The sequence below is a fragment of the Cyclopterus lumpus genome, chromosome 1, assembly GCF_009769545.1.
Source record: "Cyclopterus lumpus isolate fCycLum1 chromosome 1, fCycLum1.pri, whole genome shotgun sequence".
In the NCBI taxonomy this organism is placed as follows: domain Eukaryota; kingdom Metazoa; phylum Chordata; class Actinopteri; order Perciformes; family Cyclopteridae; genus Cyclopterus; species Cyclopterus lumpus.
Genome location: NC_046966.1, coordinates 19,831,967 through 19,854,101, shown reverse-complemented (window position 1 = coordinate 19,854,101; position 22,135 = coordinate 19,831,967). Strand labels below are relative to the sequence as shown.

Below are 22,135 nucleotides of genomic sequence, written 5' to 3'. Positions count from 1 at the left end.
TGATAAATAACACCAGCAGCCGAGTATTTTTATTTCATGCATTAAGTCAGAATTATATTAATTAAAATATTACCGTGTTGCCCTCCATTACAAATGACACTTTCCTCTGCAGCCAGCAGATGGTGCTCAAACACTGGGATTTCATATGGATTCTGATGGTGCCAACACAGTGATACGGTGTTCAATTGTACTAGAACAACACACACCAAATCCCAAAATAATCTACTACTTTTAGGGATGCTGGTTGACAACAATACGTTAGTTATGTAACTGTTCCTCCCTGTTTCCAGTCTTAATGCTAAGCTAAGCTAACCAGCTGCTGGCTGTAGCTGTATGTTTAGCGCACAGGATAATGGTATTAATCGTTTCATCTAATTCCCAAATGTTTCAAAGTATAAATTGATTAATATTCACTATATTTACTCCAGACTCCGTAGAAAACACGTTACATGGCTGTTGAGGTAGAATAAGTGACAGAAATAGTTGCAGTCGGGAAATAAAGTCTCACAACAACACTCAAAATGGTCAAAATGTAATATATATATTACAACAGACCTAATCTGAGCCATTAAGTATAATGCAATTAATCATCAGGCCAAAAGAACATGACTTAATTCACCAAACACAGCAATAATCCACGAAACACAGCCGCCTGTAGTTTTTACCTGTGTGTATTTTAATGACTGATGCAGAGGACGTCATGTGTCATGTGTCCCCGAACTACAGACACAGATATGGAATGATGAAAACAAAAAAAACTACAGTGGATCAGGGTCACCTGGAGCTTGGCACGTACAGCGATGAATGATTCAACTTAAAAACATTCAGTTTACACACACACACACACATTGTTTCTCTATAATCACCTCTAACACACACACACTTTACACATTTTCATTTCACAAAACAGATGACGCATCCTGTATGCACCTCGATCCTTCCTTCAACTTTACATCGCTTTGCTCTCCACGCTCCAAATATACAGATGGGGGGGGGGGGGGGGGGGGGCGTGTGTGTTGACAAAGGTTTGGGGGGAAAATGCACACAAATGAGTTTTAATGTGTAAGCATGTGTGTATGTATCTCTGAGAGCGGCTACACACATGACACACAAACACACATGCACCATTGACACTCTATCTCACACACAGACTACATTTCCCATGTTTTTTGTTGTTGTTTGTTTGACAATAAAACCATTCAAACGAATGAAATGCGCTGCCACAAGAGCATCGGAGCAAACTTCTATAGCATACATTTAGGTTCTAAGGCAATATTGTAGTTCCACAGGACTAGTGCTGTTGATGCAGGGTGCTGTTTGCACGCTGGCTGCGGATCCTCCAACCGCACTCGTCTGTCATTCGGGGGATTTTTAAATTTATTTTTAGCACCATGGGAATCTCTCCTCCAATCAGAATATCGCGTCACTCTGAGAGACGGCTATGAAAAATGTTCCCTTCCGATATCCACTTTTTATTTTGGGTGTGAGGTGGAAACTAGAAACATCCATGAAAAGTTGTTACAAGACGGTGCAAACTCAAAAACAGCACGCACACACACACACTGACAGACACACACACACACACACACACACACACGCGCGCACACACCATAATGCAAGGCTTAACATTAACATCACAGATCATTTGGAAATTCTCCATTTGCATTTTTTTTAATATCTTTTCCCATTCCACGATGGTCGTCTGCATAAGCTTGAAGCAAAAAAAGGGCAAATGACAGACTTCAGTCTTTTGTTTGTTCTTTTTCTCTGTACACACATACAAGTAAACACAAGGTTGTTTTTTTTTTTTACAATAAGACATGAAATAAAATCTTCTGCAGCCGTTCTGAGCTGGGCTGAGGAGACCAGTTCCCAGGCATCAAAGGCAATAAAAACGTCTCGAGTTTCCTCTCGGTTACTGTGGGTTCGAGAAGCCGTCCGATCGCAAGTTCAACGAGTCGGAAAAGTCTCTCAACTCGCCGGTTGGCTGCATTTCGTTTCGGGCCGACGACGCTCCTCGCGCAGCCGTAGTTTATATTTCTGAATGTGAATCTCGTGTGTTTATGCGTTTGTTTGCACTCTTTTGTTTTTGCCACCGTGAGTATCCGTAGTGAGTGTAGCTTGATGTGCAGCAATGAAAAAAAACGTCTCCTCCACAGAAATGGCTCACTTCAGTTGACGTCTCGTTGTTTTTCCGGCCTCATATCAGAGTGCGCTGACCTGTGTGGAGCCACGGAGGCAGACCAATGTTCACTTAACAGTGTTGTCTTCCTCCTGGCTGGCGAGCGTCCACAAAACGTCCACTTCTATCTGTTGGGTCCGAGAAGAGGGGACAGGCTGTACTTTTCTCATTGCCATGGTGAAGGTCAGGGAGGCGTGGGGCTGCACAAAGGTCAGAGGTCACGGGCTGAGTGTGAGGTCATTTCCTGGTGTGAAGGCTCTCCTGGAACTTGGTGCTCGTGTAGCGGATGTGGAAGCCCTTCTTGCTGATTGTGTCGTCACTATGGAAACGGATCAGCATAGCACCTCCGGGCGAGTAGATCCCCTCCCTGGGCTATGGGAAGGAGAAGGAATTATTATTATTAATAATAATACTATGCTTAGGTGTGTTTTTTCTCACTTTCAAGGCAAAGTTTACATTAATTAGAAATATCTTGAAACTTGTTTGAGCTGCATCATCCTCATTAGTGGAACAAGGTACAATTAAAAATACAGTGCTTATAATAAGTACACATTTGAGGTACATACAGGGGTATTTTTTCCACATTGAGTACTTTTACTTGTAATATTTCGCTGGTAACGTGTGTTTTTTTTAAACTTATTGATGATGTGTGATGGGTCACACAACTCAAGTGGTGAACTAAACTAATGGCTGCCTGTAATGATAGTAAACATCTAAAATAGTGCAGCATGCTTTTAAAAAATAAACAAAGTATACATTATTTGTAGTTAAAGACAAGGCTGATGTTAATATATATATATATGTCTCTGATTATGTTTGAAAAGACCGAAATCAACAATTTGTTATTCTCTTAATAAATTCTGAATTCCCAACCCTGTCTGTGCCCATTGGTTACCTTGTTTATTTTCATGTGGACGCAGTCGTTTTTAGGAAACGTTAGTCAAACTGTACTAAACGGCCCATTTGTAGGGGACTAAATTCATATGAGTATTCACTTTGAGTATTTACAGCAGCAGGATGGTGCATGTGTGATCAACAGAAAAATAAAGTACAGTGCCCATGAATGAAGGAACATGTCACCCAGTATCAAACGTTTAGGACAACAATGGAGCTCTATAGGAAAGAGGACGAAGATATTTCAGGCTTTGGTTATACGAGCAATACTTTGTGAAATCAATTAACTGAAGAGGAAAAAAAGAGTCCTAAATAAAAAGATGAAATCTTACCCCTGAACCGCAGAAGCGTCCGAGTCGATGTGAGTTGGCGTCGTACCCGTTGTACAGCTCGATGTAGTCGTAACCACAGTCCGCCTCCTCCTCCACCTCAAAGGTGATGAAGCTCAGCTCGATGCCGTAGCCCTGCTCGGCCGTTAGCAGCCACTCGCAGTCAGTGTGACCCGGATAGTTGTTGTCTCCAAACTGGGAGTGGGAGTAAAGGTTCTTCTGGCGAGCTTCGGCTTTTAGACGACCGCCACACTCTGCAGAGACACGGGGTCAGAAGAGAGTGACGTGTTCATCTTGTAAATTAGGCATTTGTTAGATTTTCATTTGGTCCAATATAGTCTATAAACTCCTGTCAGATTTCATTCATCTGGCACGTGCGCTTGTAAACCACTAGAGGGAGGTATTACTTAAAAGGCTATTAAAAGTTGAGAAGTCCATGCTGGTGACTGAGAGCGATGCTCTTTGCAGACACAACAGCTCACACACAGTGTGAAGTGAAGTGAGATATTATCACTGACACACGTAAACACTTAAATATGCTTCCACACACACACACCTGTGGAGTGTGTCGCTTGGAAGCCCTTTCTTTGTACTGAGGCGTCAGAAATGAAGCGAAGGTACATCTTGTTGCCGGTGGAGACCAGCTGCTCCGGGATCTTGCTGCCGCACAATCGACCCAAGATGGTGGCCGTGTCACTGTCCCCGTCGAAGGCCTCCAGATGGTCGTATGCACATTCCTGATGCTGCTCGATCTCAAACTCATTGAAGGCCTGGAGAGGGCAAAGCACAGAGGATGAGAGATGGCCGGGTGCGATGTAAGAAAGTGGTGAAAGAGGAAGGTTGGACCTCCCTGTTCACAGTTTTTTAGGGACTATTTCTTTTGTGAGAAATTATTACCAGTGAGATTTCAACCGGAGGTCCCTAGATTACCCAAAAATCAACAGGACACTGTTTCTGGAAAGATATTTTCCAATTTCTCGACACTTACGATTTAACGACATATCATGTTTTTAAAATGTGGGTCTTTGACGTTTCAAGTGCACACATGTAGCGTTCACATGTCTTTTTAAAACTGCGGGAATAAAGGAAGCCAATAGTAAGCAGCCACATAAATAATCTTGCACTTGTTCCACTGACTGCAGAAGTATTCTTGGTGATGATCTTATTTGTGAAGAGGAATGATGACGAAACCCCAAACGCGCCGTGTCCTACAGTACACACACGTAAGCATAACTTCAGAATAGTGCATAATGTCCGACAGAAACGACAACGAACGTCATTCAGAAGGAAATTAGAGAGCTAGACAGAGACTAATGACAATAGGGTATTAATGAGGAGCCATCATTAAACCGTGTCAGTCATTTCCTGAATTGGAATCTAATCATTTCATTAAAAGACAAGCACAACTGATTTCATGCAGCTGGATAAAGAAGCTATAAAAAACATGACTAAGCTGTTGACTGAGTGTTTAATTAGACCTCCAATAACTGATTTTGTTGGCATCTTGGGAGCAGTGGAAACCAACTTAACACAACGCCCACATATATCGCCTTTTAAGTAGATTGGTGAACCTGTTGGTAAACGGTTGCACATCCAGTAAATACTCTTAAACATTGGTCAGTTTTGACAAAAAAAAAAGCCAGAAACCAAAACAATGAGCTGAAAGTTGATATAAATGAACACACAGTCATGTGATCCATTGGTATTATATAAAACGACATATGTTCACCAAAATAACCCACATTTCTGTGACCAATAAGGGCGTGGCTCTGACACCTCTGGTCGAAATGCTGAGAGAGAGAAATATTTCTAAGGCTCTTCCGTCACTGTTACACCCCTTTAAAACTCTTTCAAGCCGATATGAATATATTTGCGTTTCATATTCTTTGACATATCTGCAGAACAGACGGCCTCTTTGCCCACACTTTGCTTACACACTGACATGCATGTACACGGTGTCACGATTCCTAATGGAAATCGAGCCACCGTGAGAGCTGAGTCATAACACCTTGCAGGCCTCTCTCCCACACGGACACACACACTTCTCCGATTGTCTCCTGAGCCGTGCTCCATCACGCCACCACACCGGATTGGTTTCTAAGCAGCCAGGCGAGAGGAGAGAGAGAAGGGCGAAGGTGGGCTGATGGGAGGAAGTCGTTACCGAGAGAGGAGAGGTGCTTGATTACAGGGGTCGTGATGGCCTCCAGATGTTTCCCACTGGAGCTCGGGTGGGACACTGGTTTGTGGACCTGTTCTCTACTCCCACAAGTATTGTGTGTGTGTGTGTGTGTGAGTGACAGAGAGTCAACAACAGATTTACCTTCAGGTCTATGCTCATATTTCTTTCCCACTGAGAGCAAACCAAATATATACGCAAATTTCCCAATTTGCAGATGATGTAATAATGTGGTTTCAGTAATAATGTGTTTTTAGTTACGTAAATGGCCAAAAGAGATTATCAAAACTAAATGACGGTTGAGCTCAGCATGCGTGAGGTGAGGAGCCAAATCCTAAACATTTGACTGCGTGTCTAGATCACGAATGTGTGTGTGCATATTATAGAGATTGCACGTTTTTTTTTGTGCGTGACAATATTTGCATGAGGAACACGAGTGGAAGGATTATGTGTGTGAATGTGGAAATGTGTGCTCCTGTACTTGTATCTTTGTGAGGACCAATTTGCATCTCGGTGTCAAGATGCATTTTAGATTAGCTGATTATTTCATTAGCTGACTGAAAATTACAGTAAGACAATATATAAGAATTAAATGGGTATTTTTTCCAGCGTATAAAATGTGTGGATTTGCACATTTGCTTTGTGTTATGTGATGATAAACTGAACATCTTTTAGGTTTTCAACAAAACAGGCAGTTTAAAGACGTCGCCTCTGGCTTTAGTGAATTGTGAGTTTGATTATTCCCTACTTTCTTATGCTTTATAGACCAAATGGTTATTTCATTAATAGTTAATACTTTTAACTACACATAATGTTTTCCTGTGGAGCCCAGTGGGAGCGATATATATCAAGATGTGAAGTAAGGTTAGCCTGTTGCCAATGAGGCCTTCTCTGTCCTGATCTAAACGCTAACACTGTAACCACCTCAAGAGTCCCAATGTTTGGATGTGTTTACGTCACGGTTAGACTGTAAATGTGTGTCTAGACCACTCGATCACCTCTTGCAGACAGTGTTAAGCATTTTCTGTGAATCCCGCTGAGTCAGGAGAAACTTCATTTGCATCAGTCTTCCGTCACATCACCTCCTCTGCTTTCTCTCTCACTAGACTACTAACCACACACACGTCACACGTTGTCTTCAATCCAGGATGCACAATAACAACGTCTGTTTATTCCTAAATGTGTAGCTGCAGTAACTCGGAAAAATGCGGAGATGACTATTTGTGGTGACACATCGACCCTTACATGCACAAATGCACGTGTGTACGTGCAGGCATGCATATACACACACACACACACACACACACACACACACACACACACACACAGAAAGCCACAAGGACACAGATGGCCACTGCCCAAGGCCTCTTTCTAACGCATGAGCACACGCTTGCAGTTAGCCCGAATATACAAACGTGCACTTTCTCCAACGTTCACATTTGGGTTTCATAAGTGGAATATTGGAGCAGAGATCATAAAGAAAGACGGTGTGGGGGCAGCCTGAGGGTTTAACATTAGATACGACCCCACAGACAGAATAGTGCATTGTTCAGAGGGAGGGAAGAAGGATAATAATGCTAAAGTAAAGGGTTTAAAGAGGCTTCTCGAGCCCTCGAATTCTCCTCGTTTTCAACACACTTACTATCTTGACTCGGTGTCCTGGCGTGGCTGTGATGTCCCAGGTGCACTCCTTACGGCTGGGATACTTGTCTGGCCAGTTAGGGCTGCTCAGGGTCCCACTGGGGCTGTGGATCTTATGCTCACACTCAGCTGAACACACATATCCACACACACGCACACACACAGAAACACACACACAGAGAGGAAGTTAAAATCATAGCTGCACAGGAAAAGGTCAGAGGAAATGGAAAGGGAACAGGAAGGAGAGAAACAAGAGAACCAAAAGAGAGAGATTTCAAAGGAACACATCCTGATGACAAGTTCAGTGTGAATTTCACATGGACGCACGCACGCTTTAAACAAACACGCTGCGACCGTCAGCCTTCTGCACGTTGTCGGGATGGAGAAGTCACACATTACATATTTACAGGTGAAATTAAGGTTATTATTCTGGACATCATTTAAACCTTTGTATCAATAGAAACAAAAATGCATATTATAGATCTAATGCAGAGAAAGAGAGGTTTTTTTAGCGCTTAACCAAAATACAATACTTACTGCAAACACTGCTGTCTAAAATCTAAGGCCTTGTTGATTTGGATGTTTAGGAAATGTATCCTTAAAACACAGGATGTGAAGGATTGGATCCTCAACATCTGATTACTGATCTTTAAATTCTGTTCCTCACTCATACAAAGACGTGTACGAGATTTGTTGACGCATCCAGCGGTTTTCCAACAGGAAGAGGTGAAGACACACAATGAATCGAGATGCATTCAACGATGTGTAGGAAAATGATGCGAGTCAAACAATTTGGCCTTTACGGTCACCAGATATCAACCCACTTGATCACAACATCTCTAGCTGGGGTTTTCTCCAAAGCAACACAAACAACATTTTAATAAAAAACTCTGCAAATTGAGGCTTTGCTCACCTCGCTGCTCTATAATACTTCTCTATAATGCTAGTCTATAATGTTACTCAGTGTTGCGTTCGGTTTGTGCTGCATCCTTCGTGAAAGTCCAAGTCAAGTTTCCAATCTTTCTCGGTGAACAGATCTACTTTATAGTGACCGGTGTTGTTTTTAAGTAATTTAATTTGTCTGCAACGAGTCCAGGTTGAGGAAGAAGACACATCTCTGGGATCTACAGCTTTGCCCACACTGCTTCTCTGTAATAGGACATAATCTGTTACTCAGGAGTCAATTTTATTCATGTGATTATTAGTCTATTTAAAATGGGGCAGGGCACATGAATAAGTATTGCTGTAAATGTGCTGGAGTTTGCTCAAAGTCTATGTTTCATCTCTATTCACCTGCTCTGTTATTACTTTCTAGCCTCCTAACATCTGTGACGGCTGGAAAGTTTGTGTCAGTTAAACAACAACAAATGCTACGAAGGCAATTGCGTGTGTGTGTGTGTGTGTGTGTGAGTTAAATGAACAGCTTTAATGAAGGTGATGGAAGGCAGGAGGCGTGCACAAGAAGACAGGGTGTGTTCCAGAGTGACGTTTTTTATTTAGTCAGACAAACTGAAGCCAGATATACAGAATGAGTTGATGTCACCAGACCAATGTATGAATGTAAAGTAGAGTCTTCTCACAGGCAACGTATTAAATACATACGGCATACTCCACACACATGTATTGTTACAGAAGACCCTCACACCTTTAAACAATGTAGCTACAATATACAGATTTAAAGCTCAGACAGTAATAACTGTGTCTGACATAGCAAACACTCATAGTTTATAATGCCACAGCATCATAATATTACCAATTTTCAAGTAAATAACCCAACAGCTTCAAGTTTAACAGCTGTCTTCCTTCTTTTCTTTTGCTGGTGTCTCATAGTGCCACACACTTCTGTCAGGTGGCCACTATCACTAACATCAAAATGTTGACAGCGCATGTCACGCTATCCAAATGTCCACCTCCACATGCACATGCAGTATGTATGCATGTATCCACACACACACACACACACAAGCTTTGTGATGGGAATATGGATTTACATGACTCTGCAAGGTTACTGGGTGAAGCTGGTCTAATGCACAAGTAAACACACACACACACACACACACACACATTTACGCACAGGAAGACAGCGCTACATACAACGCTTTCAAGCTTCCAGATGTTTGAAACATGAGTGTTTTTATGAGCAGCACAGGGTGCCTTTAGTGGGTGAGTATGTGTGGTGTGTGTGTGTGCACACGTTCAAAAGTTCAACTTCAAAGAGTCAAGTATAATATGACATTCAAAAGTGTGTGTGTGTGTGTAAACTGAAACCTTCTTCCCTCTCTGTGAGTTTGCTTTAGTGACCTGCAAGCAGAGCGGTTTCAGGTCTTCTGAGACAAGTTCATGTCCATTCTCAAGTAATTTGAGACAAGTCGTTCAGTCTCAAGTCCTTTAGTGCTCGACCAAGTCCAGTCTCAGTGGGCAGAGCTGTATTGACTAGCAACCAGCCGGTCAATATACAACTCTTTCACTTGACACTACCCAGAAACCTGTGACGTCAAATTTCCAATCTCTTGCGTGTTTTTTGTTTACAGCAATTAATGCGCAGTTATGGGTCATGTGGCAGTCTGGCATCCAAATAGTGTGTGCACGCAACCCACGTAATAATAGTTGTAAACATTTCCAGGTCCAAGTCCAAGTCAAGTCTTTCAAAGTAACCGAGTGTGACACATGCCGATGTCTCCAGCTCCGCTTGCAGGCCCAAACTGTGGGAGCGTACGTCGAGAGAACACGATCCTCAAACGGAGAGGACCGGCCCGCCGTCATACGGCCCCTGATGCGGGTAATTAAAGGAAGGGCCGTACGATGGACGGTGGCTGTTCTAGTGAATGAGTGCACGTGGCAGCGCGTGCATGTGCACGCCGATGCTTCTATGCCAGTGTGTGTGCTGATGTGAATGGACGTGAAACCCACCTTCCTTACAGTCATGTTTGTTCTCATGCAGCACAAAGCCATGGCGACACTGACAAACGTACGAGCCCACTGTGTTGATGCACTCGTGCTGGCAGCCGCCGTTGTCCTTGCTGCATTCGTCTTTGTCTGTGAGAGATACACATGCAACACATCATTCATGTGGGAACGGCAACAAAAAGAAGAAGAGAAAAAAAAAGAAACGGGGTGGAGGGAGGAGGGAAGCGAGAGGTCAAGCAGGGGAGAGGAGTGGAAAGGTGGGAGCTTAAGGAAGGGGAGGAGGGTTTTTGAAAAAGGAAACGCTGTACAGCAGAGGTGGACAACAGTGATATAGAGAGGAGACGAGACAGCACTTATCAGAGAAAGTGACAAATAAAGAGAAACATGAACATTAATATCCCACAATCACGGGTAGGCAAAAATGATCACCCAAATTAACTGTAAGACTGCGAGATGCAGTTCATAATTCACCTGTAAAGAGTTAAATTCAAGAGAAATGGTCAATGGACAATTCATCCCCAAAACAGCTTCACTCTCAAGCTTTGGAATTCTTCACTTGAACCAAAAGAACAAGAGCAAAAGTGAAATCAAAGAGTTCAACTTTGTGTTTATCTCTATCTCTAAAACAAGCTGCAAGCATTAGCATACCGGCTTGACTAGCTTACTACATACAGTAGTAAGCTTGTCAAGCCGGTATGAAGCTTACTACATAGCCTACAGTAGTAAGCTAGCTACTACATACAGTAGCCTAGTAAGCTAGCGTTGTTTCCACTTTATTAGCTATCTACATCATTTTGTGGGCTTATGTCAAAAAACAAAGTAGTGTTCAGGACCGACACAACCGCTGTTTAATGAACATAGTGTGAGCTGGTCCTGGATACTACGACTGTTTATCAGAGTGTTAGCGTCTCTGTCCCTTACGTAACATAGCGTTGCCTTTGCCAAACTCATTGGCTAATCCCAAATCCTCAAAGCCTTTCCTCTTGTAAACGTGGAAACATACGTTTTACAAGAAACAATCAAGCTCATATGCTGCACCTCTATCTTCTACAGTTTGTGAGGATGCTGACATGGAGCCTGAGCCTCATCAAGTGTGTGTAGTCATCAAATACATATTTAAAGCTCAGCCAGAGTTTGAGTGAAGTAGATGCTAAAGAGTGATACTGTGCTAGAAAGGAAAGCTTGACAGCCGAGCAGCAGAAACTAAGAGGGACAGGAGCTTCGCAATGTGTGAATTAAGTACATGACGGCTTTAAATATCGTCTGGAGCACAATTACTTTTGAAATAATTACTAAAAATGTTCATGTTCAAAAGAAAGGTTAGGAGAAATGAAGTCGTAAAGGAAGACAACATTAACGGAGGTTAAAGTCAGAGCAAAAGCAGAGGACTACAAACGGTTCAGTTCGTTAGTGCGAGTCTGGTTTTGTTGGCCTGTAAAACTGGCTTTGTACAGCTCTTGGGCTTCATGTTTATGGCTGCTTTGTGGTTGGGCCTTGACTCTGAAACGCCTCTGACAGCTGGTTTCAGATCAGCTGTGCTGTCTTCGGGCCAGACAACCACGGCCAAATCCGTCTGACGCGTTCACTTAGCCAACTGAGGAGAAACTGAAAATGTGACGAGAGTTCCTGTCATCACGTTTCGATGCTGTGAGCCTCACGTCGTTATTTTGGAAGAATTACTAGAGAACCTGCTTCTCAAGTGATTTATACGTTGTCATGGTGACCACAAATTCCCCTGTATATCAAATTGTTGCGTGATGTGAAATCAACTATAACAGTTATCATTATTTCTTTGTGCCAATTATGACCTTAATTGGCATGGCTGGTATTCTTATAACGGTGATACGGGGATGCAAGGAGTTGTTTTAGGATTTAAATTAAAATAGTTAAAACCGATTAATTAAAGAGACGGTAAAAGAATAACTTGACACTTAATTTCCTTTTGCAGATTGAGAGGAGAAGATCTATCTAATGTCTGTTCGCTAAATATGAAGTTACAGCCAGCAGCTGGTTAGCTTAGCTTAGCATCTAAACTAAAAAGAAGAAAAACTTGTTTACATTTTGGTCTTTGTACGGCCATGACAAATGTTTTCTTAGTGAGCTTTAGAAGCGCTCTTTCATGGAGGTTGTTACCTGTTGGACAGAGCCAGGCCAGCTGGTTTTCCCCATTTCAGTCGTGCTAAGCTAAGCTAACCAGCTGCTGACTGGAGCTGCATACTTAACAGTGGTATTGATCTTCTCATCTAATTCCTGGCAAGAAAGTGAACATGCGTATTTCCCAAAATGTCAAACTAATCCTTAGAGTTTCTACTGACTGGACCGCCGCTGCTTAAGAGGTTCAGCTGTTAAGACAAAAACAAAGAACACAACTCAGGCGCTTTCTCTCCCTCGTCATCTGATTTGTGGCTTCTTCTTAACACACGGCTTCTCCTCGGTGTGACTAGGCGATGACAAAAGCCCTTTTTTTAACGGTGGCAGAACACTGGAGGATCACAGGGTGGCGGTGGAAGGGGCAGGGGAAAGCTCGCTCCGTGTGTTGACAATGGTGATGGTGTCAAGAGACGGAGCCAGAGAGGTGGGGATCTTCAGATGACCGCACAGGAAGACGGAGCATGCGAGTGTGGGAGACGGAGCAGAGTGAGAGACAGATTCTTATAAAGAGATGTGAGATTAGACACCGACGCCGAGTCTCACCTCAACTCAAGACCTTGTGAATCAAACCAGATCTGCTTTTAATGAAACCACTAAATCCTCCTCTCCCGGTGTGTGTGTGTGTGTGTCTGCGTCTGATGTGGTATTACGGTGCTATTGTGGGCTCAGTCTCACCCTAACGCAGGCTAAGAAGCTTAACGGTTGCTGTTACACAGTGAGCATTGTAGCTTTCTTCAGGTTAAAAACACAATGTCCACATGCGAACACACACGCAAATGCGCGCACACCACACATGCACGCTCAAATGGATTTGTAGTTCGTGGGAGGCCAGAGGGACCTCCCGAAAGCCACTGGATCTTTGCCAACCAAAAGCTTCTGACAATAGCAAAGACACTCACGCAGCAACTTTGAACACACACACACACACACACACACACACACACACGTTATCTATATCTGAGTAAGTAATTTGTCCGTGAAGCAACCCTCCACTGGGCGCTTTAACTGCCAGGTGTTCTGGAGGTAGTTTCTGTTTGATGAGCTCATCCAGTCGACAGTTTTACTTCCTCCGACAGAGGAGGAGGCGGCTGAAACGTTACAACTGAAGTTGCCTTTTGGAGTTTTTGCCATTTCCTTTTTAAGTTATCATAAATGTGAGAGTAAGAAAAGAGATTTTTCTTCAGGAAAACTTCGTAAAATTGTTGTAAAATTGTAAAATACAACAAAAGTATCCCAGCAACAGCGAGTAGAGGATATTTGTTGTCATTTTTTACTGGGGAATCATAGCTGTGTCCCAATTCCATACTACGTCCAGACTCTTTCCAGTATGTAGTGCGTTCATGCTTGGAAAGCGCAACAAAATTAAGATATGCATATTTGTTATATTCACTTAATAATTCTTTTTTTTTTAAGTGTGGTACTGATAATGATAATGTCCGATGACGCAATACACAACAGAAAAGAAGGACCTTCTCACAAATTAAAACTAAATTGAATTTGAAATAATACAGATGTATAAATATGAGTAATATAAGTAGTGGGCAGTTGTGACATTTATGGACTACAGACAATAACAAGATAATGATTTGAAACAGCTTTCATGTAACCCATCATTTAATTTAACATAATGCTTAAGCGGCTGTATGATAATATTGTGTTGTACTAATATTAAATTGGGACAGAGCACATGTTTCCCTCTGGAGGAGAATGGATTGAACGACGATGCCCGCCATTAAGACGGGATCCATCCATTCCCTCGTCACACGGGAGACCAAAGCCAATCAGAGAGTCCGATTGTGAGGTCATGTTACCTCTGACCTTTTGATGCGGTTGCCAGCTTGTTGTTGAAATGGCCGCGGGCGGGAGAGCGGTTGCGCTTAATGTCCTGGCATGACTCAAACACAATCATATGCTCGTGACACAGAGCCAGCCTGTCTGAGGGAGAGAGGGCAGAGCGCAGGGTGATGTGTGCAGGAGACCCGAGAGGCTCGGGAGGCCCAGCGTGACAGACGTCAGTGGAGACATGTGGACAGACAGAGGAACGGGGGAGGGGAGGTCTTACACACCACTTATGGATAACTCCACACATGCTAATGAACACACACACAAATGAACACGCAATGGAGGTGGGCGGATCAGGAGTCAGAAATGGAGACAATGGTGTGTGGCGTTGATGAAGCACAGTGAAAAGTACAGGTATGGGGGGTTGGAGGGGGCGGCATTTCATATTCCACCATATTTTTTTTGTTTTGACTGAGTAGTGGCCCTCAAAGAGCAGAGCCACAACGGGGAGGGGGTTGAAGTCTTGACCTAGGCAATGAGACACCACTTGTGTTGTCAGTCGCTGATTCACTTATAAATGAATATTGACCCATATAAATGTCTGCCTTTAATTTACTGATATCAGATGAGCGGGGAAATGCAAAAAAAAAAAAATGTGCTGATGGATTATTTTTCAAGCTTCATACAAGGGACATGAAACGCTTCTCAACCTGCTCCCTACACCTTATTCAACTTCTTCATCTGTATGTTCCGAACACAATACACTGCTCTGCCCACCCCCGACCAACACACACACATGCACAGGCACGCGCAAACACAGGTGTAACACATGTGTCTTACCTGAGAAGAAGTGAGCCTTGAAGCCTTTCTTGGAGACGGTGTTGTCGGATTTAAACTCAATCCTCATGTTGTTGTACTGAGAGGTGATGACATCAGGGACCTCGGTGCCGCAGTATTTACCGTGCAGCTTGGAGTCGGATGAAAGGCCGCTGCGCACCTCCACAAAGTCGTATTTACACACCTAAACACACAAATAAGGCTCCTTGAACACAGGTGTGCCACTACGCTTAGCATCTCCCTTTTATTCACGGACAACCCACAAACACACACTTACCTCATTTCCCTCCAGCTCGAAGGCCTCAAACTGCATGGAGATGCGGTACTGAGTGGGGGCCACCACCTGCCACACACAGTTCTTGTTGGGCGGATACTCCTTCGGCCATCCGGGAGTGCTGATGGTCCCGTTCAACTTAGAGAGGAGACCGCCGCATGCCGCTGTAAACGCACAGCCCACATGTCGAGGAAATTATATATATATATATGCGTTTACATGTTTCACAATGACAGAAACGCATAGAAAAATAAGGAGTTTTGAGCCGTTTTATTTTACATCGTGGTGGTGGTTCAGTGGGGTTTTTTTCGACAAATTTGATTTAAAATGCACTGCTTTTCAAAAGTCGTGAATTGTTGCGTTCCAGACTGCACCAGCTGGAATCTGACATGTAACATGTAAAGAAACAGAGCTGTCATTTTGAGTTTGAGCGGTCGGTTTTGTGCGATGAAGAGACTTTGCAGACTTGTAGAGTGCATTTATTTTAATCCCAGAAGGGTTTTTATTTCTGATATGATGCAGTTAAGGATGCAGACTCTGCTTCAACTGATGATGTCACTAGATTCAGCTCAAAGGAAGAGCGAAATGTGTATGGAAAGTCATTAATCCTGATGTTTGCTCATTTCAAGTCCCTCACCAGACACTATCATTCATGCCTGTATGGCTCACAACAGCATTTTGTTCACAACACAACTCAACAAGTCTCGTTTCGCCCGTTATTTCTTCTGACCATATTTATTGCTGTTGTTCTTAAATTTTGAAGTGGACCTGGTGAAATGAGCCTAAACATGTGATTGCAAATAAAGACGACAAAATGTTTTATATATATTATGGATTGAATCCACTTTCTACGTGATTTTTTTCCACACATTAATTCACTTCCAAAGCAACGACTGCTCTCTAAAGAATTACAGCAAAACCACAATTTGGATATATCCCCAGCATAGCTTTGTCTCTCTGCCTCAGAAGTGGTTTGTTCAGTTCTTTCAGTATGTGGGTCATTACGGGTATTTAATCTATTTTTTAGTGGGATTAAAGGACCACAGCATTTGTTGCATTGGAGCAGCGAGGAATGTTGTTTTTTCCTGTTGATGAAGGCGGTTCGGATGTTTGTTTTTTTGTAACGAGCAAGACTCATATCCTACAGAAACCTGCAGCGGTATACAAAGGAATGCACATACAAACATGAATTTAGCATTACACGCACTTACACACAAATGCATACACACATGCATGCGCACGCACACACACACACACACAGTTACCTTCACAGCTCTTCTTGTCGGGAGCTAGTTCGTAGCCCGGGTCACAGGCACACTTGAAACTGCCGAGAGTGTTTACACACCTCTGTTCACATCCTCCATTGTCTGGCTTGGCACATTCATCCTCCTCTGAAAAACACACGTGCGTCAACGCACAATTATTTTCACACACGTAAGGAATGCTTTGGCTGAAATGCCACGTGACAAAACACACACACACACACACCTTTGAAGAAGTTAGCGGCAAAGCCAGCCTTGTTAACCGTCCCGTCTGAGACGAACTTCATCCACAGCGTGTGTGAGGTGGAACGCACGTCCTCGGGTTTGTCGTAGCCGCAGAAGCGACCAATCAAAGGGCTCGTCTCCAGGGGGCCGTCTCGAACCTCCAGGTAGTCGTAAGCACAGCTGTCGTGCCTCTCAATCTGCAAAAACATCCATGCAGGTTCACACACACACACACACACAAATGCACGACACTGCTGTGATTATCAACATCCACCCTGTCACCATCAAATATCTCACAAAACCTATGAAGGAAAATGTCATCTTCTTACGAGTCTCGTTCTTACGTGTGTAGTTTCATTCAAGAGAAACGTCTGGAGCGATTTTAAATGAGGTTGATCTTTGCTCCTGTGTAACGGTAAACTTTGACCTTACAAGAGTGAAGGGAGGTCGGGGACACATTGAGTCCTTTAGCACACTGACATTTTTACAGTACTTCACTAATCCTCAACTGCTCCGAGGCTCTGTACACTCACAAACACACACACACACACACACACACACGCACCACTAACATTATTAACTTCCTAGCAACTATACGAGCGTGAAATCTGACCCAGACATTCCTGAGCACAAACACACACACACACACACACACGGAGGGGGAGGAAGAGCGAGAGAAACATACACACACAAACAATGAGTACACACACTCACACACACGCACGCGCACTGAGTGAATCACCTCGAAGGCCTGGAAGCTGAGCCCGACGTTGTATCCCTCAGCCACAGTGATCCTCCACACACACTCTTTGGATGGTCTGTAGTCATCGGGGTAATTGGGGGACTGGATCTGTCCTGAGTCTTTGGTGATTTCCCCACCACAGATCGCTGCACAGGAGAGAAAGAAAGAAAGAAAGAGAGAGAGGGCAGACTGGACAGATTAGCATTACGTGCACAGAACAACAACACCTGAACACGTGTAAGTATGAATAAGGCCAAAATAATTCTCACCAAAGCACTTCATTAAGTTTGAAACCTCATCGCGTACAGTGGGTTGACAATCTGTGTATTTATACATCTTTTTTTTTTATGCGAAGAGTTACCTTCATAAATGGCGGCGAAACCTTTTCCCACCCAGTTGCTGCTGCTGCGAAACTCGATCCACATCCTGCTGTCAGTGGAGATCAAGACCTCCGGAACTTTATCGCCACAAAACCTGCCTGTTAAACACACACACACACACACACACAAAACAAACTATGTAAGTATCATAACTTGTGCTGTCCAGTGATTGTTGATGACATATAGCCATGAATTGAAGAGAAGACCGCTGTAGATATTTTAAGACCCCAAACCAGGAAAAACCCAAGAATAGGACTCTGGAGACGATGTGGCTCAGTGGAGACAAATCATAGTCTCATATATTGGAATGGCATTCACAAAACATTAAGCACTGTATTCAAAACTCAAAGACCCTTGTAAACTTGTAGATTCTTATCTGGGCCATGTTTTGTTTTTGAAGGGATTCAAAGCAGCTGCAGTAAATCATAAATCACTAGAAAGTGGCTAAATCCAGTACCGCCTACAATGGAGTATGTAATAATTATGAAAAATAATTATGATGGAAAAGTTGGCTTTTTCTGTGAGGGTCCAAAAGAACAAATTCATTCAAATGTGAAACAGACTTTGTGTGACTCTACTAACGTTTCCTGTTTCTTTCCTCTACTTGATGGGAATAGTAGACTGTGGGATTGGCATAAGTCTGAAAGTTAACCACAAAGAATTGCTGACAAATTAAAGTAGACATACACATAGGTATGTATGGAGACGGTATATGTGAGAATATGCAGGCAAATATAGATGTGTATGTGTGTGTAAACCTGTATATAGGAAAGGGTTTACATGGATACATTCTCCTGGAAGAGAAGATTGAGGACTGAAACTATCCTTTTAAATACCATTTTCTGTGTATATGCAAACATAAATGTATATACACAAAACTGGAAAATTGGGTTTATGCCAAAATATGGAAACGCTTTTGTATACTGCAATATTAACTTATTAAGTTACTCAAGAAAAGCATGATGACAACACATACATACATTTTGATATGGTGCTATTGTCAGTCTGAACCTGGCTTTTCCAGTCACAGCATCAATCATGTGAGGGGATTTCGGTTTATGATTTCACCAGAATAAAAAGCCAGTTTATTAAAAAGGTACCCAGTGCTCCTTTAAGTTGACTCTCCCTTAAACTTACCGAGCAGCGGAGCTTTCCTCCAGTATCCATCCCGAACCTCGATGTAGTCGTACCAACACAGACTGCTTTTATACAGATCCATGGTGGTGAAGTTAAGAACAATCTGAAGGAGCAAAAGTGAATATTGAGAACAAATTTGATACAGATGTTTGCACCTCGGAGACCCGGAGGAGAGGGAGAGTGTTCCTTTATTGTGAGGATGTCGTCAATATACAGTCATGTATTAGTTAGTGCATGCACATTCACTGCACTGCAGGGCGCTAGTGTGTGTGTGTGTGTGTGTGTGTGTGTGTGCACCTTTTCTCCAGGTGTAACAGATATTCTCCAGACACAGTGTGTGTACGAAGGGTATCCATTGGGGTAACCGGGAGACGAGAAGTTGCCCGTTGACTCCTGGAGCGTCTCTCCACACGCTGCAACACATACACACACACACACACACACACACACGCACCCACGCACACACGCACACACGCACACACACAGATGGAGTTACATTTTTGTGGTGAGTTCTGCTGTTAGGTTTAATCCTTTCAGATGTGCACCAATACTTATGGTTGGTACATCACTAAAGAACACATGGCTCTCTTATCTGTTATTATTCTCAAACTTTTACTGCCAATTACCAAAATAAACGTACTACAGACTTTTTTGACAAAAACAACAGCCTCGTTCTCTAATATCTGATCTGTCCACATGGAAACTGTTAGATGTGTATGTCTGAATGGGAAATAAAATGACCCACCTTAACAAACTCGTGTTTTATGTTTGGCTTGTTGGAGTCGGCAGTATGTATTTGTTTACGTGCCTGGTCACCATTTAGCAGAATTAAAGTAATTTACTGGAAGTGAACAACAATTTAAATGTATCTCAATGAAGTCAGCTAAAGAGAAATATTACAGCTGGATGGGAATTCAGGGGAAATTACCGAGACAATATTGGTCTCTTCATCCTTCATTCTGAATTTAATGTCGTCGCGCCCTCTCAAAAGGAGGTTAGCCAAATGTGCCCCTCCTATCCCATCATGCATGCTGTTTCCCCCACAATGCCCTGGGGCTCTGTTCATCTGTCAGTGAATATGGTATCACTTATGACCTTATACGGTTGAAGTTGTATCTATTTTCAGCTGGGACACGCAAACACAGCCTTCTTCTCGCCCCAGTATCAAAATGAATTAAGTAAAAAGTCTATGAAACAGAGACTTTGGTCAATTAAATAATAAGATTGGCGACAAATATAATTTCATCAGTGTCTCAGTGTGACCTTGGGGTGTGTGTGTGTGTGTGTGTGTGTGTGTGTGTGTGTGTGTGTGTGTGTGTGTGTGTGGGCCAAAAAGGGATGGCAGCATTTGCGATCGTCAACCGTTGCGACAGGGCCGCACAGCTCGGCTGGAGAGCAGATCCAGATCGCTTAAGATCAGTCCAACGGGGACCAGAGGGACGTGTCAAACAGCACAGTTGTGTGCAATAACTTGTGGGAAGAGTGTGTGTGAGAAGGAAGCGTAACATGGAAAAACAAATTACTCAACTTCACCTCTGTGCCTTGAAGAATAGAGGGGCGGGCACATTCTTATGCCAAAGATGCGTGCAGATAAACAGAGGTCATACACACATACACACACACACACACACACACACTGTGGTCTCGTAGTAAATATATCCGTACCTGGACATCTATACAGCTTCCTTGCCTGTGCAATGTCTCCTTTACTGAGCCTGGTTCGCTGGCCAATAGCCGGCCGGACCCCGTTTTCATCTCTGGATGGAAGGATGGTGTCGAGGAACATCCCTCTTCAGAAAGGAGAAGAGAGCATTAGCGCACGCCGTGCTCTGATTTCAAGGAAATCAAATAAAGAGATTAAAAAGCATCCTCTCACGGAAAGCATAAGTGAACCCATGACTCTGCTCACTGCCAAATAGTGGGCTGATTTCAGATAGAGGAGAAAAAATAGGGAAGTTTCCGTTGGTTTTACTGTGCCGGTAAGCGATTATTTCTATCTTCTTAAGTGTGCAACAGCTGATCAGAGCTCAGATACAGTGAATCAGTGGCTTTTTGTGGGCACAAACATTAATTTTGTAACATTGAGCTCCGTAAAGCAGATTGTAGCGACAGATTCAGGTGCTAATCCTCTGTAGGTTCATCACTGCCAGCAAACCCGTTCACTTTGTCATAGTAAGAAAATTGGTTATGGCTGCTTTTTATTTTTATTATACGAGACAACTCGTGCAATGGGGTCACAAGATGATATTGGTTTGCTTTAACAAGTCACAAGTCAAAATGATTTGGTAAAAACTGCTAGAACTTCGTAACAATAGTCTGACTCTGACATAAGTTTGTGTCTGTAGCATTTCCTGCATTCCAGTTACAGTACAAACACTAATATATTATGTGGTTCATAAGTAATAATAAGTATTCTATCGAACCCAAAGACTTAAAAGGGCTGAAGTCAACAAACGAAGCAAACTATGTCCCCATCACTACTATCTCGTTGGAGCATGTTGATCACAAGCTCAGCAATGATGATGAGAAATACACTAAACAACATCAACATAGAGAAACACTCAAAACCTCACAGTTCTTTTGTAAATGTTACACAACTCAAAGAGATGAGGTTGTGGCGCTGGGTACCGTGAGAAGGTGTTCCTGGCGTAGTGCATGATGCTATCAAAATCATATGGCTCCCCGAGAGAGTTGACCTCCCCTGGCTCCATCTTGAGGAAGTTATACTCCTGGCCTGGGAACCGCACACACATTTGCACGCACGCAGGGAAAGCAGCGGTAGAAGGTTTTAGTTTGAGTGCAACAATAAAAGCATACACGAATATATACTTTACACAACCCTGAACACACAAAGCTTAATGCAAATGATTACGTCTGCATAGATTAGGGCATTTATCAAAGTGCCCGCAGTCCCATAGAGCAGCGTAGTGCAGAGCTCTGGTATGTTAAACACAAACTTGTGTCAGGTCTGATCCACCGCTGCATAATTTGATCAAACAGCTGTCCGCCTGTGTTGTAGTGCCGAGGAGTGTGTGGGAGGACAAGGTGTCCGGGGGGTCGAGGTGACTTCACAGTCATTAAAAGTCTCATTCACGCTCACACGGGGTCGGACACTGGTGTGAATTTAAAAGTGACGACGTTGTCCCTAAACGTCCTCGCTTGTCTCCAGCTAGAAACGACCCCGAATGACTCCAATGAGAGACCCAGGTGCATCGT

At 43.1% G+C, this 22,135-nt stretch overlaps 1 protein-coding gene across 1 annotated transcript in view; it reads right to left on the bottom strand.

Moving 5' to 3' along the window:
- Positions 1–2,419: 2,419 nt before the first annotated feature.
- Positions 2,420–22,135, bottom strand: part of tll1 (tolloid-like 1) — a 36,055-nt gene continuing 16,339 nt past the window's right edge. Inside the window, exons 7-21 of the mRNA XM_034537742.1 lie at positions 21,548–21,653; positions 20,585–20,709; positions 19,217–19,332; positions 18,920–19,022; positions 17,764–17,880; positions 17,403–17,548; positions 16,662–16,857; positions 16,439–16,564; positions 15,177–15,337; positions 14,903–15,083; positions 10,133–10,258; positions 7,224–7,351; positions 3,962–4,175; positions 3,409–3,659; positions 2,420–2,554 (exon numbers count right to left, since the gene is read on the bottom strand). Coding sequence (XP_034393633.1) covers positions 2,420–2,554; positions 3,409–3,659; positions 3,962–4,175; positions 7,224–7,351; positions 10,133–10,258; positions 14,903–15,083; positions 15,177–15,337; positions 16,439–16,564; positions 16,662–16,857; positions 17,403–17,548; positions 17,764–17,880; positions 18,920–19,022; positions 19,217–19,332; positions 20,585–20,709; positions 21,548–21,653 — 2,231 coding nt within the window. The remainder of the gene's footprint in view (positions 2,555–3,408; positions 3,660–3,961; positions 4,176–7,223; positions 7,352–10,132; positions 10,259–14,902; positions 15,084–15,176; positions 15,338–16,438; positions 16,565–16,661; positions 16,858–17,402; positions 17,549–17,763; positions 17,881–18,919; positions 19,023–19,216; positions 19,333–20,584; positions 20,710–21,547; positions 21,654–22,135) is intronic.